This window comes from Amblyomma maculatum, chromosome 1 (genome assembly GCF_055883805.1).
Source record: "Amblyomma maculatum isolate TAMU_Amacu chromosome 1, ASM5588380v1, whole genome shotgun sequence".
Lineage (NCBI taxonomy): Eukaryota > Metazoa > Arthropoda > Arachnida > Ixodida > Ixodidae > Amblyomma > Amblyomma maculatum.
The window spans coordinates 220,506,250-220,530,673 of NC_139344.1; the positions used below are offsets into that span (position 1 = coordinate 220,506,250).

Sequence of the window (24,424 nt, forward strand, 5' to 3'; positions counted from 1 at the left end):
GCCCTTTAATAGTGTGGGCTTTTAGGTTATATGCACTACCATTTGTTTTTTAATTCTGACCTTTGGACGCATGGCAAGAAAGCCATTTCATATTTTGGAGTTGAGTTCCTGAGGAGACGTCGCGGACTCAAATATCCAAAGAAATTCATACATCACTCTCCAGCTCCTTTTCATTCTGCACGCAGAGAAGTGTATGAAGGCGAGTGAAAACCCCATTGCTGAAAACAAAGGTATCCTCCTTTTTGACAAGCGAAAATTATGGATCACAATTAATGAAAGAATGTTGCTTTAATTACGCGAATAATTTAAGGCTACATGCGAGCGATGGGCTACCACATTGAACATTACTTACAAAGTGGATGAAGGGAACCGCTTCTATGTTTTCTGCCTATAATAAATTAAGTAAATTAGTAAATTAAGTGCATCAGACCCCACTGTGCCCAAACATTTATTAGTACACGTAGACAGTGGTATATTTTGAAAAGCCAGTAGATTGCAGCGGAACTGAGCTTATACCTAACCTTTTGCGTTCAAGATTACATTGACTGCAGTAGTACTTTGCACTAAACAAACTATCTAATACTAACAGGTCGTCGTGGTCCGCTTCAGAGGATTCTTTTAGGAAATGATTAGAGGGGGTTCATGGATGTCTCGTAATCTGCTTTAACGAGCAATATATGAACAACTAACACCTTACTACCAGTTACTTTCGAAACACGCACACAGGACGGTTGCCGAGAATATGCAAGTGATTTTCTATTATAAACTTTCAATATTAAATCGTGTCGCAAAATAAATACGAACACTGCGTACCATGCAAGAGAAAATTTTATCTAGTAACATTAAGCATGATAGTGAGCCTGATTCGGAGTATTGCCTGCATGATTATGTCCCTCCAAGCTCCTAAGAATGCAATGCACCTTCATGCTCGAATTTAAATTTGGCCCGGTAGTAGCTTTGAGTGCACATCACTCTTGTATTACAGTAGACTCCCGTTAAGACGAACTCGCTTAAGATGAACCCTCGGTTAAGATGAACAGTGGAGGTCGTTTGTTTGGTTCCCCATAGAGTCAATGCAAAAAAAAATCCACCTAAGATGAACACTTTGCAATCGCTAATCGGTTAAGATGAATTTTCACGGCCGGCCGCACCCCACCCGCGCAGCTTACTCGACCGTCCGAGCAGCGCTTCAGCGGAAAGAAAAAAAAAAAAAGCTTTTCAGTGCCACGACCATCCGTGCCGCCGACGCACGCAGACCCAAGCACGTCGGCGTCGGAAATGCGATTCTACGAAGGCGCTGCAGTGCCGCTGCTCGTCCTCTCCCACCGTTTCCCCGCTCACTCTTTTTGTCCCCGCAGTAGGAGTAGGTTCGCGTTTCGCGTTGCGCCGGCTGTCTTGGTACGACCTCGGGTAAGGACGAAACAGAGCGCAGAGAGGAAGAGAGAGAGAGAAAAGAAAAATAAGAGCATGCGTGGCCCGGCCAGCAAAACTAGCGAAACGCGGGAAAAAAAACGGTGAGAAGAAAAAGCAGCCAGTGACATTTTCCAATGGTGATCACGTGATAGTGTCGTCATGCCAGTGCTACCGAGCTCCGCGCCTTTGCTGACCGCCAACGACGCCTACTACGCAGTGCACAGATTCATTGTTCGTGGCGGATGTGCGCGTCGTGTCCCGCAATTTTCTACCAGGCTGTACGCTGTGACCTCGCGGTGTGCGCTGTTTGTTTTCTTGTGCGCTGTGTTTGCCGTGTTGCTACTATGGCTAGTCGGCCAACAACTCGAAAAAAGCCGCATGAGCTTCGTGAGAAGGCCGAAGTTTTGACCGAAGTTCGCGCCGGCCGGCTTTCAAAGACTGAAATAGCACGCAAGTTCGGCATCGCGAAAAGTACCGAGAGCGGTATCGTGAAGGACGAAGTGCGGATTACCAGTGCTTTGGGAGATGGTGAGTTTGCACCGAAGCGGAAGATGATGCGCACAGCTATGCACAAAGACCTTAAAGTCGTTCTGCTTGCCTGGGTGAAGAGAGCGCGCAGTGCGAATTTGCCAGTGAATGGAGTGCTACTGAAAGCTAAGGCGGAAGAAATTGCCCTGCGACTGAATGTCGAGTTTGCGTGCAGCGTTGGGTGGCTCGACCGTTTTTGGAAAAGGTCTGGCCTTTCGTTGTGTTGTCGGCGAGGCCGCTGCAGTGGATGAAGCGGTCTGCAGCGATTGGAGGCAGAGCAAGATGAATGAACTCATGGACGAATATGACCCTCAAGACATATACAATGTGGATGAAACTGCGCTTTTCTACCAGCTACTCCCAAATAAAACGCTCGCATTTGCTGGTGATGACTGCGTGGCGGGCAAACGGAGCAAGCTTCGAGTAGCGGTCCTCGTGGGCGCAAATATGACCGGGACTGACAAATTAAAGTTGCTGGTGATTGGCAAATTTAAAGCACCACGCTGCTTTAAAAACATAAAAACGCTGCCGGTCACCATACATAGCTAATTCAAAAGCGTGGATGACGCAGGCACTTTTCGAGCAGTGGCTTCAAGAGATGGATCGCCATTTCCAGAGACAGAAGAGAAAAGTTCTCATTGTTGTTGACAACTGTCCCGGACACGGCCACGTTGCCAGACTTCATGCCATCCGACTGGAGTTTCTACCAGCGAATACAACGGCGAAGCTGCAGCCTATGGACCAGGGAGTAATAAGTAGCTTGAAGAGGCACTATCGTCGCTCTCTGCTGCAAAGGATGCTGATTTGCATGGAGAGTAGTAAGGAGTACACAGTTAACCTGTTAAGTGCTGTCCACTTACTGACGAGCGCCTGGGAGCAGGTTACTCAAGCCACTATTGCCAACGCCTTCCGCCATGCAGGATTTGTGGCGCTTAGTGATTGCTCAGTGCAGAATGACTGCGATACTACAAATGAGGACCACACTGTGAACTTGGAGGATAGAAGCATTGTTTCTGCGCTGAGCAGTAAGGGTGTGTTCATTGACATCAGTGCATATGTCAGCATTGACGAAAGTGTGGAAACGTGTAGGGCTGACACACTGGACGCTCTGATTTAAGAAGTGCTTGACCTACCATCGGAAACTGCTGCTGAAGATGACAGCTTCAATGTTATGCCTGAATCTGCACTACCGTAAAATTCAGAACAAGCGCCCCTACCCGTGCAAGGGCCCTCCCCTAACTTCACTGTTAATTTCATATTTCCGCGCCGTTCGGGGAAAGTGCCCCCTCCCCCCTCCCTTCCCTTCCCCACCCTTAGCACGCACCGCGCCTAGGCAACACTGGCCTGCCCCATCCAGTCCTAGAATCCAATCTAATCCGGCTTTTCAAGCCGTTCGCATGCCCGTTTTCCATACCCGTCTTATAGTGCCTAGAATACGCGTTTGCTACTAGCCATTTGTTGTCTTGCTTTGACGTTGTCAGGTCGGTAATGCATTCCTACACAGTGGCAAAGAAAATTGAGGTTATATGATGGCACCGAGAAAACGGAAAGAACGTGCACCAAACGTCTCGCCACTTCAAGCTCGACCGGAAACAGATACGGGAATGGGACAAGAATTTCGAGAAGTTGCTGCAGTAAAACTTCGGAAAAGGAAAACTTAGAAGAAAGTTAGGTAACGGCGCGCCGGTGTTTAGTGAAAGCGTGGACAATGCGCTCTTCGAGTTCTTCGAGCGCGAAAGAACAGGAGGGCATGCCGTTAGCAACCGGCTTCTGTCTGAAGAGTCTGTCAGAATAGCAAACGGCATGCAGTTGGGAAACTTTGTAGCTTCCAGCCACTACATATGCCTATATGTAGTGGCTGGTAACTACATATGGTAGTTACCTGTGATGCAGCTGATGCCTGCCTAGACACTTTAGTGCAGTTTTTTGAACAGTGTGAGGGCACTGAAGGGTATCTTCAAAAGTTAAGCGAGATGTCTGCTTTTGTAGCAGGCCGTCGATTTTCACGACAGACACAAAAAAAATGTAACAGACTGGGTAACAGTCAACAATGCCTGATGCCTTACTACTGCAAAGTCTAGTAGACAATCATTAGTCCAATAAATGCTTGTATTACAGTTTATTTTCCTGAAAGGCCATTTTATTCATTTGTTCTCATATACGAGGTATTTGGACACACTCTGCATGCTCAACATCATTTTTGGAAGCACTCCTGATTAGACGAACTTCTGATAAGACTAACAATTTTCATCGTCCCTTGGAGTTCGTCTTAAAGGGAGTCTACTGTACTTCGTTATTGCAGTATTCTGTCTGCAAACTTATCTAATACTTGCAAGGAGGTGTAAGTGCTCTTTGCACTCTGTAAATATCTGTAGTGCATGTATTCATGCCAGAATACTTTGACATTTGAGTCCGTACGACTTCATTGGCGTCTTGTATGCGCACTTTATATATTGTTTTTCGTGATGTGCTTTTTAGTGTTCTGGTTTTATTTTTGAGTATCTAACATATAATGCAGGAAAGTTTAACACAATATATTTTTAAATAACTCCATTAACGCAGAATTTACACATGCTGGCAATCAACACACAACACAGATAATTCCTGCAGAAATTGTAGGTATACCTTTGGAGGAATGGTGGTTCAGGTTCTTTGATGACTGTCTTGTCCACGATTTTGGTGCTTATTATTCAGTAGTCAAGAAAAACCTTATGTGCGCACGTAGAATATCTTTTCGATACTTGTAGCACTGTTTTATTTATCTTTATGTATCTTTATTTATTTTTACTTATTTATGTACAGACAGCAGACTATTGGTGAGATCCAAGCAGGAAGGGCAACAGCAGTGAAGAGTACAATAATAAACAACAGTAATATACAACATAAGCAGACATAATTTGGCAATGCAATAATAATAGCGAAACTACACAATAGAGCAACTTCAAACATGGCTAAAGAAACACAGATTAAAATGTTTAGGGCTGCGATGGTTCGGGTAATGAGTTCTAGTCTAGAGATATGTCGCTCAGGAGCGAGCCAGCTCTTTTGAGCGGCTCTTGTTCAATGATCCGATTCGTGCCAAACGGTTTCTTCAGAGCTACTTCTCCTCCTTAGTGCGACTTCGGTGCCATCTATTAGTGATGCAAGAAAGGAACTACCCTCCCGCATGGCCCCCGAGATCACCTCCGCACGCGCGTGAGAGAAACGCACCCGAGGTTGATCTCGGAGGCAATGCCTTCCACCCTTCCTCACAAGAGTCGCGAACATTCCCTCCCCTCGCATCCCCTCACCTTCTGCTGTCTTTTGAGCCGCTCTTTCAAAAGGGTGAGAATGAATGTCTGTTCTTTTGGAGAGCTGCCCGTTCAGTGAGCCGTCAGGAGCCATAAGCGGCGGTTCTCTTGGAGAGCCATCGTTCAGTGAGCCATCAGAAATCGTTCCGCAAGGGTCAGGTCTTCCGCTTGGTGCGACTTCAGCACCATCTATTAACAGTGCGAGAAAGCAACTCTTATGGGCAGGGGTGGATTGAGCCGACATACAAAAAAAAAGAAAAAAGTCTGCCATCTGCACGATCCTCTGCACGCCGTCGGCCGGAGTGTAGTTGGCTGGTTCGCCGCCATGTCGAGGCTCCGCACCCGCGACTTTGTAGCCGCAATGTTGCGTGTAGGCTTTGGGTGGTCGGCACCGGTTTTGTGTGTGTTTTGTTTTGCTTGTCATGCTTGCTGTGCGTAGTCTTCTCAAGCTGCATTACAACAGCGCAAATGTCGAATGCATGGCCCCTTCCGCATCCAGCTCAGCAGAAAAACATTTTGGTGCAGTTACGTACAAACAGCACCGACTGCAGTGCGTCGTGGGCTCTAAGTGGGAAACAGATGCCTTGCAAAATTAAACCCATACTTCACAGCATGAATGGCGAGCGATGTGGCTTGAGGTAGGCACAAAATGAATAAATGAAGTGCAGTCGGCATGTGTATGTGGCGGCGAAAACAGGAAGGTTGGACAAGTTTGAGTTAGAGGACCGGGGAAGAAACCTGCCGCCAGGTAGAAAGGAAACAATGGGATAAACCGGGGGGCTGAGAGCCATGGGCCTTGAGAAAAACTGTCGCAAAGTTCAGCGAAAGGGTTGTAAGAATATACGAAAAACGAATGAGAGAAAGCAAAAAACAGGTGGAGGGGGGGGGGGGGGGGGGGGCAAAACAGCGTCATTTAGAAAAGAGAAAAAGAACTAATGCGGACTTGAGCTACAAAGTGTGCACTGGATTAAAAAAAATGATTCATTTACATTATACTTCAGGCTCCTCCTGAATTCACTGTCTCCAGGGATATAGGAGTGACCTCGAGTCAGTTATTCTGCTTTCTCTACGTTTATAATTCACTATCTTTGTCTGTCTATATCATCACTATCTATTTAATAATAGTCAGCACACATGAGATTTTGGGCTATTTTTAGAGATTGATGGCAGCAAGTATTTATTAGGGATAATTCTGCATGATGGTCAATGTTATTCAGGTAATTTTGAAACGATAGGATAAAAAATGAACGAAATTCTTTGTTGAGGAATGGGCACACCTCCAGTAAATATAGTGGACTTAAAGAGAAAGAATCACATCTAAAAAAACGGATAATGCTGTTTGCTGGGATTTTGCGGTCACCTTGAATAGGAGGGAGACACAATTATTTCCACACTTTCGTTGAGGTTCAGGAGGTCGAACGGGCATGGATCGGTGACCGAGGGAAACAGAGCTGGCTTTCTCTTTCTCCAACAGAACAACTGCTCGCTCCTGAGCGACACTGATTTAAGTGAGCCGCTGAGCCGTTCAAATGAGCCAGGTCACTTCAGTGAGCTGAGCCGTTCTGAGCCACTCGCTAAAGTAAGCTGCTTTGCCCATCTCTGTTCTAGGCATCACTGGTGTGAGGAACAAAGAAAACTTGGAACAAATTTGTTTTTGAAAAGTAAATAAATAAAATGAATAAACAAGAATAAAAAATTAATGAATAAGTGTTAATTTATGACTAATGATTTCCGAAGTGGATTGTTCTCCATGACATGGTAAAGATATAAGAAAGACTGAAAGGCAAGATGGATTATAAGTAATAAAGCATTTAAGATAAACGTTGACGATAATATTAAAGATAAAATATAAGAAATGTCAAAGTATGAAAGCCCCCAACCCAGAAGACAGTATGGAACTGGCATCTATGAAATGTATTCAATAGGTGCAAAGTGTCGGACATAAGGAAGTATAACATATTGAAGTGAAAATCGGGGATGCTCTAAAGAACGGGGGCAGCAGCCTTAGAGCGGTAAAGAGGAAGGAAATTAGGCATAGGCCGAAATCAGATGTATGCGCTAAGAGACCAAGAAGGGCAAATTCATCACTAATGTGGACAATCTCCACAGTACTATTCACAGCTTACTTAGAGGAAGTATTCAAAGACTTGAAATGGAAACAGTTGGAGATAAGGGTTTATGGAGAATACCTCAGTAATCTATGATTCTCTGATGTGATGACATTACCTTGCTAAGTAACTCAGGGGATGAACTGCAAAGAATGATTGAAGACCTAGACAGGAAAAGCAGAAAGGTATACTTAAAGATTAATATGCAAAAGACTAAGGTAATGTTCAATAGCCTCGGGAAGGAACAACAGTTTACAATGGGTAGTGGACCACTAGAAGTGGTAGACGAATATGTCTAGTTGGGCAGGTAGTAACTGCAGATCCGAACCATGAAAGGGAAAAATAACTAGGAGGTAAGATTACGATGACGCGTACTCGCAGGTTATGACTAACATCTTACCGGTTTCGCTGAAGAGGAAACTGTATAACAGTTGCATCTTACCTGTACTCACCTATAGGGCTGAAATCTGGAGGCTAACGAAAAGGGTTCTACTTATGTTGGGGACAACGCAGAAGGCTATGGAACTAGAAATAGTAGGTGTAACGTTAAGAGATCGGAAGTTTGTCAGGAAGATAACTCAAGTTACTGACATTCTAGTGGAAATTAAGAAGAAATGGGCACGGGCAGGGCATGCAGTGTGAAGAGAGGATAACCAGTTGTCACTAAGGGTAACAAGTTATATTCCAAAGGAAGGAAAGCGTAGCAGAGGGTGGCAGAAAGTTAGGTGAGCGGATGAGGTTCAGTTCGCAGGGGTCAAGTGGATGCAGTTAGCACAGGACTTGGTTAATTGGAGGAATATGGTAGTGGCCTTCGCCCTACACCGGATATAGTCTGGCTGCTGCTTATGATGATGATGATGGTGTTCAGTTATTCATGAGCGCTAGCTTGAGAAAAAGGCATCCATCACCTTCTAATTAGTAGCTGTGATTTATGCTTGTACATATTTAGTCAGCCTTCTGCATCGAATTCATTCAGTATGATGAAAATATAATTTTTCTTTAGTAGTATAATTATTTCACTGTAAGAAATAGCTGCAAGGTTTTACTGAAGCTTATAACAAAACATAGCACTTAGAGGCTTTCTCGCTGCCTGTAAAAAACGGTATATATTGAGGGCTCTGAACCAGTACCAAAGCGATGCATACACCGCGCTTTTACCAAGCGTGCACAGTGCCTGCAGAAAGACATCATAAATATTACTGCAATAAACTAAATCATCCCATATGTTTAGTCACTAACGCCTCTAGCAATTGTATCACGTGCAAAAGTAGGTGCGAACAGAACCGTGCAACCCACAACCTCCCTGTGCTGTGCTCGCATCTGCTGCATGCAGAGCGGCCAGCATTACACACCTGTTACATGCAGCACCCTCTCTTGGGCACCCGAGGCAGTCATCGCAAAAGGGCTCCGCTTTCCGCCGCCAGTCGGCACACTGGCCAAGATTCTAGAGCACTGTACCAGAGCTCAGCATGTTGAATGTGAAATGGAAGAGAAAAAAAAAAAAAGTTTCAGTGAACTGGAGTGTTGTGGCGTGTCGCATAAATGGCAGTAGTATTACGTTATGGCACATTTTATGCCCTCTCCTTCACTCCTTTGATGCTGTTTTTCTAGACTCATACTTCGGTCACACGGGCTGAACCACGAAGGGAGTTCAGCCCTAAAGTTGTCGCCCGGCTAAGAACGAGCTTCTCAGACACACCGTCGGGGTCCTATTAGGCACTGTTCATTTTGTGTATGCATATAAATTAATGAAGTTAAAAACATGTAAAACAATTTTTAGCCATTTTTTTTTCAACAGTTAGAATTAAATTTAAAATAATGTATTCTTCATTCATGTGAAAAGAATGCGTTGTTCCCTTTACTAGCATAGCGGGTTTGTCCGTTCTGCCGGCCACAATGTTCTTACGAAATTCTTGCGTGCATGCTTGGGTATTTGCTCGTTTGCTTTTTTCCATGCTTTGCGTTGTGCTACAGTATTACAATTAGTTATAAACACAAAATTATTGTGTTCCCTTTACTAGCATAGCGGGTTTGTCCGTTCTGCCGGCCACAATGTTCTTACGAAATTCTTGCGTGCATGCTTGGGTATTTGCTCGTTTGCTTTTTTCCATGCTTTGCGTTGTGCTACAGTATTACAATTAGTTATAAACACAAAATTATTGCATATGTGTGCTTTTTTTTTAACTTGCACTGAAGCTCACGGGGAACCAGAGTACTCCCTTTACTTGTTTGAGGATGATGATTGGAACTCCATAGGCTGGGAACTTCCTTAAACTTCCTTTCCTAAAGGAGTGCCGTGTGACATGGCAAGTATCTCCATTGAGATAAAGTACCTTGGTTGAAGGGAGTTAAAAGTAGTTTGGCCATGCCCGTGTGACAGCAGTATCACATAACATGCCTACCAAAGCTACCTTTCTTGTCATCTTGTCACGGTGTCATCTCTTTTACCTTGTTACTCTTCAGTGTTGTATGTGTTCATACTTCTGATTCAGCCGTCTCACTGGGATTTCTTTTTCATTTTTTTTTTTTTATTACCATAGTGGGCCGTTCGACTTGGAAGTGCCGACCAATGTTGTTATCTGGGAGCGGTCTCCAACTCTGATGCCTCCACCGCACCCTGATGTGGAAAACTTGCGCTCACTGCTCACTACCCGCCTACGAAACAACTATCATGAAATGTGCCATTCAAGAGAAGGCAAGTGTTTGTGTAACAGCAGCTTTATTTTGTGTCTAATACGCAAGCTCTGAAGCACTTCTTACTTCAGTGAGGATAGGTGTCTTATCTCAGAAGAGGTTCCTTCTGTCACATTTGAAATGTGCTCGAGAAAGTTAGGTGGGCGGATGAGGGAAGTTCGCAGGGGCCAAGTGGATGCAGATAGCACAGAACCGGGTTAATTTGCAAAATATGGGAGAGGCTTTTGCCCTGCAGTGGGTGTAGTCAGGCTGATGATGATGATGATTAATCCTTTAATTCCCCAAATTATTACCTTCACATAATGGCGGCAGTGTGCCCACTTTCAAGAGCCAATACAGTTGAATCATTGTGGGAGAGGCTGATGTAACAGACAATCAGGAATAAGAAGCATTTTTCGCCCACTTAGTTGGCTGCCATCTTTCTCCTTTTAAGCTAACCTTTTCGGTTGGAGGCATCTGGTATTAGGGACATTCTACCAGGTGTTTCTGTTTAACTGTTTACAGGTCGTTTATTATAAACCCTATGAGAGATACCAGGTGGATTGTACAGCAAGGCGGACAGTATGGTTTGGTTTTGTTGGCTGGGTTTATGGGGTTTATCTTCCCAAAGCGTCTCAGGCTATGAAAGGCGCTGTAGTGGAAGGCTTCAGAAATTTCAACCACCTGGGGTTCTTAAATGTGCACAGACATCCCAAAGCACACGGGTACCTTGCTTTTCGCCTTGATTGTAAAGCAGCCGCCGAGGCTGGGATTCAATCCCACGTCCTTGGGCACAGTAGTAGAGCGCCGTAACCACTGCGCCACCCTGGTGGGGCGGACATTATGTATGCCCGCCCTTTTGGGATGGTGCAATGGTTAGGGTTAATGTATGTCCGCCTTGTTGTAAATAGGTCTGTGATTAAGCAATAAACAACTAAAATTAACTAAGCAATTTTTGTACTTTTGATTTTAGGGGCCAACATTAACTTAATAAGATGAAGGCTGTCACCGTAAAAGCTGAGTCCAGTTATTAAATTTTCCCTATCAGCAATACAGTTTACAATATTTAATGTCAAATATACACATCTTAATCTCGTAAAGCTGCCTTCTGGCAATGCACCTTTTTAAAATGGCGCCGCTTTGTCTGTTTTGTACCCTAGAAGCAGTTTACATGATCCCCGCTGCAATACCAAGCTCAGCGACGCCGTTTTAAAAAATGTGCAGTGCGGGAAGCCAGCTTGATGAACTAAAAAATGTGTATTTTTGACATTTAATATATTATTATGGTTGGTTGGTTGGTTTGTTGGGTTTAACGTCCCAAAGCGACTCAGGCTATGAGAGACGTCGTAGTGGAGGACTCCGGAAATTTCGACCACCTGGGGTTCTTTAACGTGCACTGACAACGCACAGCACACGGGCACCTTGCTTTTCGCCTCCACCGAAAAGTGGCTGCCGAGGCCGGGATTCGATCCCGCGTCCTTGGGAACAGTAGTCGAGCGCCGTAACCACTGCGCACCCCGGCGGGGATATTATTATGGGGAAGTGCAGTGCTGAAAAAGGAAATTTAAAAACTGGACCCAGCTTTTATGTTGATGGCCTTCATTTTATTAATATAACTTGGCAAAAATATAAACCTTTATTAATTTTAGTTAATAATTTTTGAATTATACTGAGTCATATCACATATAGACCTCCTTCATGTTTGCAAACAAACAAGACGATCGAGGTGGCGCTGCTCTCGTCAGCGATCCCACGGTAGGCAAAAAGCACGACCGCGGCCGGGGTACAGTGGCTAGCCGGGGCACTGTGGCCAAGCTTGTCAAGGCCGTGTTATTGTGATTTGCAGGCGCCTTCTAGGCAGACGAAGTGACCATATGTGCTAGTATTTCTTGAGCCTCAGTGGTGAGAACAGAAGCGATACACTGAAAAACTCTACGTACACGAAGTGCAGCGTACGGACCCGCACGCCGTACCGATGGGGATTGGGTTCAAGGCGCACAAGAGAAGCGTTGCTGCCAGCCGAGGAAAATAAGCGACGTTGGCATCTATTTTCTGTTTTCTCCCAGAAAATTATGCATGGAACGCATCGAGGATTACAAAGCTTCGGATGCTTACAACTACTTTGAGTCGAGTAAGCTGACGGCGATTTTTCTCGCTCATAAATAGCGCTCGCAAACCGCGTACGAATAGTCCGCTCGAAGCATCATAGCATAATCGGATGATTGTTCACACCGAGCGGCAAATGAGCGTTCTTGGTAAGCACGAAGCACCTCGCTATCGTCGAGCGGCTGTATGGTTAAGATGATTTAGGTCAGCGTGGCAACGGTAGCCTTGACACCGCACGGTTTGCGTATCATTGCGTTATTGGTTGAGATCACAACGCTGCGCATCTGTTATATTTGCTTTGTTCGTGGGCGGCTGTCTTCGTTAAAGGTAGCAATTTTATCACGGGTAGTCGCGCTGTTAGCTTGCATTACAATTACGAGCTACAGCGGCCACTGTGGTTCCGTGGGTTCCGGTAAAAACGTCCCAGGAAAAAATGGCCCCGGATAAAACCTCTCCAAACAGATGCAATAAAACGTACTGCAAAGTCGAGCTTTCCCCTTGCCTGGTGCTTGGCTTATCAGCGATGAATTACGCTCATTGTAATCAATTTTCACTGTTCTTATCTTACATTGTGTTTATGGTTTTAGCGAACATTATGTATATTTTGAACCCCGCCGTTTTATTTTATTTTTTTTTTTTACGTTCTGTAGTTCTGTTTACTAAAAACGTAGACTGAGTTTCCTTGTGTCTAGCCGCCATAATGTATGCTACAGTGCTTTTTTCTACCCGTCCGCTTGAAATTTGCAAAACATGGCACTGATGCCGTGTGTTCGCAAAGAAAAAAAAAACGTTATGGCGCCGAAATTTGTGCTGTCGAGGGCAAACACGTCTCTCGAATGTGTAATATTAGCCGGGTGATTAGACCTATATTAAAGAGCAATATTTCCCAGTTTGAAAACTGGGAACTATGCACTGTATAATACTCGCTGGATGTTATAGTGGTGGGTTTTTTTTTTTTTTTTGCAATGCTTTCTCGCCAAGCCTTCTCCAGTTCCTGTAAACCTGTAAAACACCCAGAGGGCATAGTGCCCAAACAATAGTTACATCTATTCTAAAAAAAAAAAAAAAAAAGGCATTCAATAAGATGTTCAATTTTTCGCGACGTGAGTTCCGGGCAGATTTTCAGCCAATTTCTTCGATGACATTTTTTCCTAGGGGCCGCTTCTGATAGGACCTTTCTGGACGATTATTCCGGGGCTATATATTTCAGGGACCTTTTTTTTCGGGGCTGTATCTTCTGAGGAACTCTTTTCTGGTGCCGTTTTTACCTAATTCACCCGTGATTCCGTAGTTAGGGCGGCCCAGTTCGCTCTCGGCCACTGTGACCGCGTTTCAATGTAGGATAAACCCCACAACTCGCATTCACAATCAGCCGCTGTGAATACAAATAAAAGCGCTCGGCATAAATAAAAAATGCAGCTGCAATCCAAATCAGCAGCTGTCAACGTGAAGTGGCAATCTTCATCAGGAAGTAGATTAAAATAATTTGGCGTGGACGCAGCGAAGTTTAGCCAATATGGTACATCACGGATCGAGGAGTGCTACACAGATCACTTGCGTAGCAGCTCACTGCGCTTACATACACAGCGAAAAAACGGGCTTGAGGAACAGTTTACAAAGGTAAAACATCTACGCATGCTCCAACAAAGAAACAGGCCTACGCATTACAACATATATATGACTGCCTCGTGTACATATGTTACCTGCGCACCCGCGCCCGCACCAGCACTAAAACAGTACCAAGATCCCATCACGCGTTGAAAAAAGCCAAACTCGAGATATTCGCGACCTTTGATCCGGTAGACCGCTCTGGCGTAAAGGGGAATAAGTTTCAGCTTAGCCGTGACAAAGTATTTGCCGCATATTCGATGAGCAGGCGTCGGTATCCAGCCTTGGCGCTTCCCCGCGGCGACCCACCACTGTTTACGGCGACCATTGTCGGCAAGAAACCTATGCAAGCTTACTAAACTCCCTCTTGTGTGTCTTTCAACACATGTCATAGCGACGCGATTAGTCGGCATGGTGCTCTGCATTCCCCGGCAGCAGCAAGCCATCGCACAATCACGGTAGGCAAAGCGACTGAAGCGTGTTTTTGCCTACCACGCGAAAGTCACTAACGACGACAGCGCCACCGCATTTTCGTGACGTAGCCGGAGTGAAGGAGGTCTATATAATGTCCACTTTTTCTGTACATCCACCTACAGACTGCAGCGACGTATCTCTCACAGGGTTTAAATTAAGAATCTGTAAACAGTTAAAAAAATGCCTTGTATTTGTAGAGCACAAACTGCTGGTCTCTTTTCATAATGGGCTGTTAAATGTTGGGCAACTTGTCAGTGTGATAGGATGTTTAGTAGGGTTGTAAATTTTGGGTGCTGATATAAACTGAGCAGAGAAGTACTGATATAAAACTTAGGTGTGTAACTTTAATGAGAACAAATTAAGAGTTCTATGTGAAGATTACTTCCAAGCTACAGGCGGGCTACAGCCACAAGTGGGCAGGCATCAGGAATGGCTGGGTGTGCAGTGGACCATCTGATGCTGTTCTCTCAGTCAAAAGACTTAAAACACGATAAAAAGAGCTATCAGTAGCAGTTTGTGTGGTCTGAATGCTGTGTCGTGAATCAATGGGCAAACCTTCACTGCTGCTTTGTTGTGTGTGACCCTCACTACCACTCTTTAGTTGCTATGATTTTTACTCTGCGCTGATAGCCAATGCGCACCACTTCAGTCTCCTGCTGCAAAGCAAGGCGAATTTACAGTGGAGCACTTGGAATGCGGGAGAGAGGAAAGGGGGAAGGGGGATGCGTTCGTTTACCAAGTCAACAATGAGCATGCTAACCTAAAGAGGTGATGTGCAAAAACAATAAATAAATAAGAGAAAGCGAACCTTCAGTCCATCGTTGTCCCTCAAATAACGGTTGCGGCCATCTTATCCTTTGCATGCTTTTTGTTGTCGGGGTTTCGTGCTGCAGTACCGCTTCACAGGGCTTCTTTTATTATAATTAAAGGTGCTCTCAAGTGCTCTTTAGAAAACACCATTCTCGCTTTTAGTTTGTTTATTGGGTTGTCGCAAATAAAAAGTGTTAGAGCCAATACAGCCACATCCCTTGTGGCACACCTGCTGCGTATTTGCTGCTTGTGCGCCTACACCTACTAATACTGGCGGGTACACCAGATACACTTACAAGTGGCATTCCATCGGTCTATCGTTTTGTTTGACGGGTGACATCTTGCTTTTTTTTTTTTTTGTATTTTGCATGCACACGAAAGATATTTAATTTCTTGTCCAAGTTCGTTTGTGCCTCAGTGTGTTCTGTGTGCTTTGCGATTTGGCAGCTTGACCTTGTTCATGTTTTTTCATTTGAGAGCAGTCGCTGGTGGGCGGCCTCTGCAGAAAGCCAATACATGGCTCCATTTTGAGGCCACTGCTCGCATGTGCTGTTGTTCTCTCCGCATTGCAGCATCAATAATCATGTTAAGCACAAACTGTGACAGACCGCAATGTCTGCCCCAACACACTAAATCATTACCAAGGTGTACCATAACTATCGTGGTCGAAAATGTAGCAGAAAGTAAAAAAAAAAAAAAAAATACTTTGCAAGGCAGGGTCGTGACGTAGGCACTTGAAATACTGTGCACTTCTTGCTAGAATCAGACGAAGAGTGGAAATTTCAATTCTAGAAGCTAGTCGGCTAGGTGAAAAAGAAACAAACAAACAAAAAAAAAACCTGAAAGAGGGCATGGAAGGAGGGGAGCTTTTTCAACTGCCTCATTCAGAGGTGATGCCTCGCAACCACCGAGGAATAACATTTTCAACCAGAGTTTGGCTTGGGGCCCTTTGAGAGAAAATGCAATGCCATTGTTAACTTTGACTGTTTGTTAATGATCTGCGGCAGCAGAACCTTGAAAAATAAATTTGCGCATTTAGGCAACATACGTGATGCCTTGCTTTGAATGCGTTTCAAAACCTTCTTTTTTTTTTTTTCTTTTCAGGGATTGAATGTCCAAAAGAATCGTTTATACGATGGCTGATGGAGCGCAAGGTTGTGGACAAGGGCAGTGACCCTCTGCTGCCTAGTGTCTGCTATCCTGAGGTTTCACAGTGCATGTACCGGGAGATTATGAACGACATCCCCACCAAGCTTGTACGACCAAAGTTTGCAGGGGATGCTCGCAAGCAGCTCTCCAAGTATGCCGAAGCAGCCAAGAAGATGATTGAATCACGGTAGGACAAGACTGTTTCAAATTAGAAATCATGGTGCCTAGCCAGTTTTAGTGTGCATACAGGGGAATTTTGGTTTTGTGTCCCTCTACTGATGTAATGACCCACATTTTACGACTGATTGGTGCGGGCCTGTCAAACCTACTTATAAAGCTTGATTTTATGGCACAGAATTATATGTGCTCCACTTTTAAAATGGAAGAGGTTAGTTATTGGCGAACTTTGTCACCTTGAGGCATTCTGGATAAGAAATAAAGGTGATGTGATTGCGTAACAAGGCAAAGTGGTGCATGACTGCCTACAATGGCCGAGACTGCATGTGCGACCCACGGCCGTTGATGCGAAACGGCTCTCGCCTCACCCACGTTTCTGCTCACTTACTGGTGAAAGAATTGTGGAAATGGCATATATTCATTTCAGCATGAAGTTGATGTGCTGTTGGTAGCAATATTAGAGCTTATGGGATTAGTGACGGCAAGTAAGCATTTTTTACTGCGGCTACAGGGCAGGGAATAATAGGCATGGTGACACCAAGTAGGTGGCGTACTGTTGCCCAGTGGGCCACATATTGCTCCAGGAACACTCAAGTCCCGCATTAACATCAAGATTGCATTTTTTGTATGCTATTACAAGAATGCCTTGGGCAGAGGTCTGCGGTCTAAATACCAAAGTGACAGCCGTTTAAGGCGGCGAAGTGGGTGCAGGGCAACACTTCGTGGGCATGCTGATCGTGAAGCTCGTCTCGCAACGTCTTCAAAGGTTTGGAGCATTGTCCAGTGGATTCATTCTTGAACTGTATGCATACGGCCCTACTGAACACGCAGTGGTGGGACTGAGAGATTCTGCCTGGCAGCACAGTTTTGGCGCCGGTTCACTCAGAATGTCTTCTATACCACAGGGGTAAAAATATTGTTCATTTTTTGTGTGTATATGTTCTTATACTAGGCTTTAGTTTATATGACACCTGGTTTCAGTGGTTCCCTGGATACTTCTGCTGAAAATAAAAGATTACATAACAGTTTCGTGCTGTTCCCTGGCAAAATCGTGTAATTTGGATTCTGCTGTATTGCGATGCTTGGATATGTCCTGCGCTTGATGTCTGTGTAGTCACAGAAGGGGAAGGGGGGAAGGTTTTCTCATTTGCATGGTCTGAATATTAAATGATTATTTTTTATTGTAGATAGATTTCTTTAAAAAAAAAAAAAAATTGGCAGTGGTTTAATTCTATGTGCAAAATATAGAAGTGCTTTCACACTAATGAGGTGTAGTTAAGCCTATTGTTACAAAACTTCCATTTTTATAATACTGCTGCCAATGTTCTGAATGTCTGTTGGACTTGTGCATGATGTGGAAGGGCTCTAGCCTACAAAATGCATAAGGAGTGTTGTTACACAGCTGTTAATAAAGCAAACCACAGTATCTTTTACCAGCAGTGTCAAGTGCCACAGAGATATTTTACAATACCAAAAATAAAAATGAAAACTGGCACTGTGGTGTAGAAGCAAGAGGTTGGGCTGCTTGCCTGGAAGATACCCTATTTGAAATTGCTTTTATTCTCACTTTTTCTAAGCTCTTGGTCTTCTTAGCTACTTTGCTATTTATTCTTTAAATGTGCCCCTGTTTTCTTTAGTTGCTTGTGCATTTCATTTTTTGAAAGCTGGTTTTCATGTCAGCATGGCATTCAATATGTAATGGTGAACTTATGCTACTTGCGCTACCATCAGTTGAAGGGACTCCGTGGCATTCGCCAGACCTCTAAATTCCAGCTGACCTCTAGGTTCTCTACACCTTCCCGATGCCCCAAAGCCCAATCATAACGGCGAAATCGTAGTGCAAAATATTTTAATCCGGGTTTATAATCAGTGTTTTGGCACCGATGCGAGTGACACACGGCGGCGAAGTTCGTTAACGAATATTACGTTTCCTTTTCGCTTGGGCCTCTCGGGCGCTGCTCCACTGATTGGTGGTCGAGCACGCACATTAGATTTTACAATCGAGTGTTCTTCAATTTACTGTGCAGAAAATAAATAAAAGGTGTTTTAGTTCCGCGTATGTTCTTGAAGGTGCTTGTAAAGATAGCTTCACTCCCGCGGGCTCCTCAAATCCCAAGGCAGCTGACAACATTCGGATCTCGGAGGTTAGTAAAATCGCTGGACAGTCGAAAATCACGTGGCTGATCGTTTCTGCCGACGCTCCACAGATGGCGCAAGTTGTGTGGCTCACCACAGCCGAGTCCGCAGCACTCCACAGTGTGCCTCCGCCAGCAGCCCACTGCCCAGGGAGTTGTCATATAGTTGTTTCCGGCAGATGACCTCCTTGCTGGCCCTGGACATGTTCGTTTTAGGCTTCACCTTAGCTCCTGTACGCCACTCCTCCGTCTCCACCTTCGCATTCTCGTTCTCGAACTTTCACACAGGTAGCGCTCGAGTGATCCACGGCAGCACCAGCGATAAATGCCGGAGGAACGCCAAAACAACGCCAAAAAGGCGTTTCGGCGAGTTCCGCCACAATGGCGAAATCTTCAGTGTAAACAAGGGCTGAAATGCGAGACCCGACACCTCAGCAGTCATGTAGCACACGTGGTTTCTGTTACCATGGTAATGAAGCTACCAAAAAGTGTGGCTACAGGTTCAGTTGGACAGGCAACCATGGCGGATAGCTTTCAACATATCAGCAGAAAGCTGTGTTTCTCATAGGTTCCGTCCAAGTTGGGCGCTGGGCGAGCGAAATGGGAGGGGCTCCCTCTCACATCTGCTCAGATGCGCTGTTCTTTTTTTCTTGTATTTAGAATTTTATAAACCAAATAACTCTCGTTTTCGTGCGCCATTCTTGTAATTCTTTTTGAACTGACATCGGCACGGTGCAAAGAACCTAGAGATCGGCTGGAATTACTGGCCTGACGAACGTCACTGTGCCCCTGCACTGCATTTTCTGATGGGACTTTTGCCCTTACCTGCTCTCCCCGTTGGATTAGATTTCCCACTTGGGTTGCGATGGGGGTCTGTTTTTTTTTTTTTGACAGGACTGATGCACAAGCTTTATAAGGCAAAAGCCTTAAACCTCATTATGCGAAAATCTGTCTGTTGGCGGGGACATTTGACGGTATCCGAAAAAGCTGGCACCTTCAAGCAGACGGTTGGAACAGCATGAGGGAATGAGAGCCCAGCGGAGGAGTGATGCTGGTGACAGGTCTCGTTGATATCTGGGAGGGAGGGGAAGGAAAGAGGGAGAAGGGCAAACTGATTTCACATATTTGACGCACCACATGGCATTGTTCGTTGGATATAGCATGTTGTCTGTGGGTTTGCACAATCCCACTGCCATGTCAGTTGTCTGCATATGACTGTGTGAGTGTGATTGACAATGAAAAGAGGCACAGTGACTGCGTAGAGAAACACCAAGCCACAAGAACACAACCAGACGTGTGAAGAGCGTAGCGCTCGCTACTAACAAAGCAATTGCAGTGAGAATGCCTGATTTTTGCAAGTACATTGCGCACAAAAACTAGGGCTTTTAAATTCTCGCACCAAAGCAGTCATAAGTGTCTCTACTCAAGTTTTTGTTGTTCACTGCTGTAGCCAAGTGCCAGTTTCTAAATGTTTTGTTTGTTTTTTTCATCTTTGGCAGAAATGCAAGTCCAGAAAGCCGCAAGATTGTCAAATGGAATGTTGAAGATGCATTTCATTGGTTGCGAAAAACTCTCAATGCCACTTATGATGACCATCTTGTAAGCATAACCTTTTGAATTCCTTCACTCTTACTTATATGAAAGGTTCTCCTTAGTACACATTTGATATCATCTTGTATTCTATGTAGGAAATGAATGTTGCATATCTTTGTCCAAGACTGAGAGAACGCCACTTATGCATACATATTACAGGGAATTCTCTTCATGCGGTAACAGTTGTTACTTTAAAATATTCCTAATCTTACTTATCCAAAACTTAATCAATAAAAATTTGATGAAAGAATTTAGCTCTCTTTGTAATAGATACTACATTCTTAACATTTGTCAACTTTGTGCAATCTTATTATTAGAGGAGGAGGAGGAGGAGGAAGGAGTGCCTTTATCACGTAATGCTAGAGGCCTGCAAATATCGAAATTTTCAAATATGAATAGGGGAGGCAACCTGGGCCAGGGGGCGCTGCGCCCCTCGGTGCACTAGCGCTCTCTGTGGAGACCTTGGCAAAACCTCTGCACAGCGCGGCCATGTCTTCTGCTCCGCGCTGCGTTAAAATGCATGTTGTCGTCTGCTCTGCACTACATTTGAGCGCGTTTACGTGCGCGCACGGTTGTTGCTCTCCTCCTCCTGCCAGAAAGAGGGTAAAAAAATTGTAATGTTTAAATTACAGCATGCTTTTTCGTACTTGTGGGGTAAACGATAATGAGGTGGTTGTCGGCCCGTTTTAATAAAGTATCTCGCACCATTGTTTGTCCCTGATGGTGCCACAGTGGCTATCGTTGAACCGAGTCGGCCTCAAAACAACAGATATGTCAATCGTTCTATCCTCATACGCGATCCTGCTTCGGGAGCTCAAAACTGCTTGGAAGCTCAAAACTGAACTGGGGATTGCACAGTGTAGCTGTAGAACTAAGAAAAAGGTTTCCATGGAGAGATGTCACCATCTGCATGAAAAGTCATTAGGCATTTCCTTTCTGTTCTTCTCGTGGAGAGAGAAAACTGTCGTAAAAATTGTATGCCTTGGCTTCTCGTTCGTGGCCTAGGTCGCTAAGACACACCTCATCGTTAAAGGTAGATAGGTTATTGAGTCCGAATGGCAGCGCCGCAGCAGCGAATTCTCCCTGGCCGCTGTCGGCATTAACCAACGATGCTTTGTGCCTTTGTAGGGAACACATCCAAGACGCGCCGGTAGCATCCTGTGTAGTTGTCATCGTGCTGAAGCGAATGGGTCATTATGAGCGGCAACATTTACTTTCGTTGACCTTGCTGGGGGGTTGCCTTAAGTGGGGACGCGGGTCTTAAACTGGTCAAAAATGGGCGAAAAATTGATTTTGAGAAAAACGCATTTTCGGAATGTTTGTACCTTTGAGCACTAGCCTTCAAAATATCAATACTGAATTCGGTCGGAAAATACGGTAAAATCGACTTTTAAAACGCCACGGGAGCCTCGAAATGGCCAAAAAGGGATAAAAATTGTTCGAACTTCCCGCGCGTGCCGCGGGTGAAGCAGCCGGTTGGCCACCGCCATCTTGGACTTGTTTTGAAGCTTGTTTCTTTGTGCGCATTTTGCGGCATCTCCAAATGACGTTGCTCAAACAGAACGACCACCGTCGTGGGTTTTCCGAAAGCTGTTTCCGATCCGCTGATTGGCTGGAGCGCGTGCTCGCGAAGCGAGCCCCTCGTCTCGCGCTTCACATTGGCCAGCGCAACTGACTTGCCTTTTTTTTGTTTGTTTGTTTTTAACGTTCTTCGTCGCGGCTTCTGCTTCGCACGTTTATGATGCGCTTTCGCGATCGTTATCAGTCGTTCCCGCAGCTGGTGCTGGTCTTTAGACGTAGATCGGTAGACGTAGATATCAGGAGTGTATTGAAAACAGAAGCGCCTAGCGAGTGCGCGTTGAAGAACGAGTGCGGCGGCGCGGCTGCCAGGGTCGCGCGGTGTGTTCTCGACCTAGCTGCAGCACGTCCGGCGGCATATAATCGTTTGCGAGCGGTTCAGAAGCATCAAAGATAGCATCGATATATTTAACTGTTCAGCTGATACTCATGGTCCCCACCGACGCTACAACTTCGTTGCTTTTTTATCGCGTTGCTTCAGACGACAGGCGAGCTTGACATCGCGCCGTTGCCCGCGTTCCTCTTCTGCGGACGGTTTCGTGTTTTTTGTTTTTTTTTCCGGGGGGGGGGGGGGGGGGGGGGGGGGGCAGATTGTCTTAGTAATCGCGTTGCTGTGCTCAAGGGGTGTGAAAGTTCAAGCTTTAGCTCCAGCAAGGGACACCGCGTACGGCCCTGCATGCGCTTTACAGCAAAGTTTCATTCTGGAACATTAGCCAATTTATTAGGTCATTCCAGTATGCCACTGTGCTTTAGCCTTAAACTTTGTGCAAGTGTATTAATATTGCAAGACCGTTTTATCGTTACTTTGAGTACTTGTTTGCATTGAAGGACACTGCCACAGGCATATGAAGTGGTAAATGAAGCTTCTCACGCTGGTTCTAGTGGCGGTATATTTAGACTTTGTGGCAAGTTTTTACCAGTATTTGGGGAGGGTACTGTTATATGTTTAGTATATAGCCTTTCTCATAAAGAGCAAAGCCTCACAACGATTCCATTTATATTACCATAGCTGCAGTGTAGCAAAAGTTAAAGGTCTCAAACTGCAAATACGTTTTTCTCAGTGCTGTTTCTGGACACTGCACTCAGCCTTACTGTGCTTTTTCTCTACATTGTCCCCAAGTGATAATGACAAATTTAGCATCACTGCAGTCATATTGAAAAGATCAGGGGATGATCCAACACTTACATCACTCTATCGAGATTTTTTCAAATTGCCATTAAAATAACATTGCATGTCAAAAAATTTTGCTGATTTCCTAATGGCATACACTACCTTGGCCATGGGTAATGGTGATAGCTTCAGTTTTAGTTGACATATTCAAAATCCAAAGACAGTTTTGGAAATGGGAAGAGCATGACATTTTTGGTGAGAAATATCACAGTAAGGCTACTGATTGTTCAAGTTATAATATGTGGTCAAACTTCAAATGCCGTTTTCTCAGTTTCATATTTTTGGTCGATCTCTACAGTCTTACGCAGGGTTTTGATAACTTCTTTTTAGTTCACACAAATAACTTTGGTACCATTTTCTTCAGAGAGAAATGAAGTACCCGATGACATTTTTAATACAGTACAACCTCGTTAATTCGAAGTCATCGGGACCGCGAGAAATCTTCGAATTAAGCGGGTTTTCGAATTAACCGAACACACCAAGAAATAAGACTTAGGCAAAAAAATTTGTTGCAGGAACGTGTTACCTTTATTCGGCATATTTTGAATTACTACTGAAAGTAATCAGAGATGCTGGTTTGCCGCGTCCGGTAGTTTGCGGCTCCTAAGGTCATGCTCTCGAGTTGGTCAAATAGACGAAACATCTCTGAACTTCCACCGCGGCACTCAACAAAACTGCGGATAACGTTCAGCGATCCGATAACTTCACCAAGAGCAGGTGCTCGGGGAGGCTCGTCGGTGTCATCGTCGCTATCGTCGCTGTCATCGCGCATGTTTGTACCAGCAGTGATCTCACTCACCAAGTCAGCTTACCGCACATGTTTGCGCCGAACAGCACAGTAATCCTGTCCTTAGCCTGTTTCCTACCCTTGATGGCGGTGTTCTTCACTGCGAATGTTTTTGTTGGCAGCATCTTATAAAAAAGTGCAGCCTCGTCAAGGTTGTAAACGTCGTCTGCACCGTACTCGCTAAGCAGCGGCGCCAATGTGTGGTTTCTCCAATCCTCGACAACGCTCTCGTTAGTGCTGCCGCTCTCACCACAGATGGTGAGAAAGGTTAAATTATTGCGTTCTTTAAAACGGCAAAACCATCCATTGCTGCACTTAAATTCCTCGTGCCCAAGTTGTAGAGCTAGGTCGTTGGCCTTCTCCCGCAGTATCGTTCCGTTGACGGGAAGGTGGGCAGCGTTTGCTTTCTGCAGCCAGCGAAGCAGAGCAGCTTCCACATCTTGATACGTGGGAGCCCGCACTCGTGACCGCTTCGAAGAATAGGTCTTGCCGTAAGCCTCTAGTATTTTTGACTTGTTGCTCAATATTGTGGACAACGTCGAGAGGGGCACGCCATGCCTTTTGGCCAACTCGGTCTTCGAACAAGCGCTCTTGCCTGCTTTCTGGATCAAGCAGAACTTCTGCTGCAGCGTTAAAGTCTTGTACTTTGGCATTTCTGCACTGCTACGGTCACAAAGCTAGCACTTCTGCACAGTCCCGCCCAAAAAAAAGGCACAGTAGCCGACCCCTAACCACAGCGCACAACACAAAGAAATGGCGCAGGCGAGACCGGCGCGGCGGTGATGGTGGCGTACTTGCAGCGTCGGAGGCACGGGGGAAGAGTG

General features: G+C 45.1%; 1 protein-coding gene across 3 annotated transcripts in view; it reads left to right on the forward strand.

The window, feature by feature from the left end:
* The window catches only part of Pcif1 (Phosphorylated CTD-interacting factor 1), a 145,330-nt gene that overhangs the window by 33,452 nt on the left and 87,454 nt on the right, over positions 1 to 24,424 (forward strand). For all 3 annotated transcript variants that reach the window (XM_084590331.1, XM_084590333.1, XM_084590332.1), the window contains exons 5-7: positions 9,880 to 10,034; positions 16,115 to 16,346; positions 19,971 to 20,070. In XM_084590331.1, coding sequence (XP_084446457.1) covers positions 9,880 to 10,034; positions 16,115 to 16,346; positions 19,971 to 20,070 — 487 coding nt within the window. The remainder of the gene's footprint in view (positions 1 to 9,879; positions 10,035 to 16,114; positions 16,347 to 19,970; positions 20,071 to 24,424) is intronic.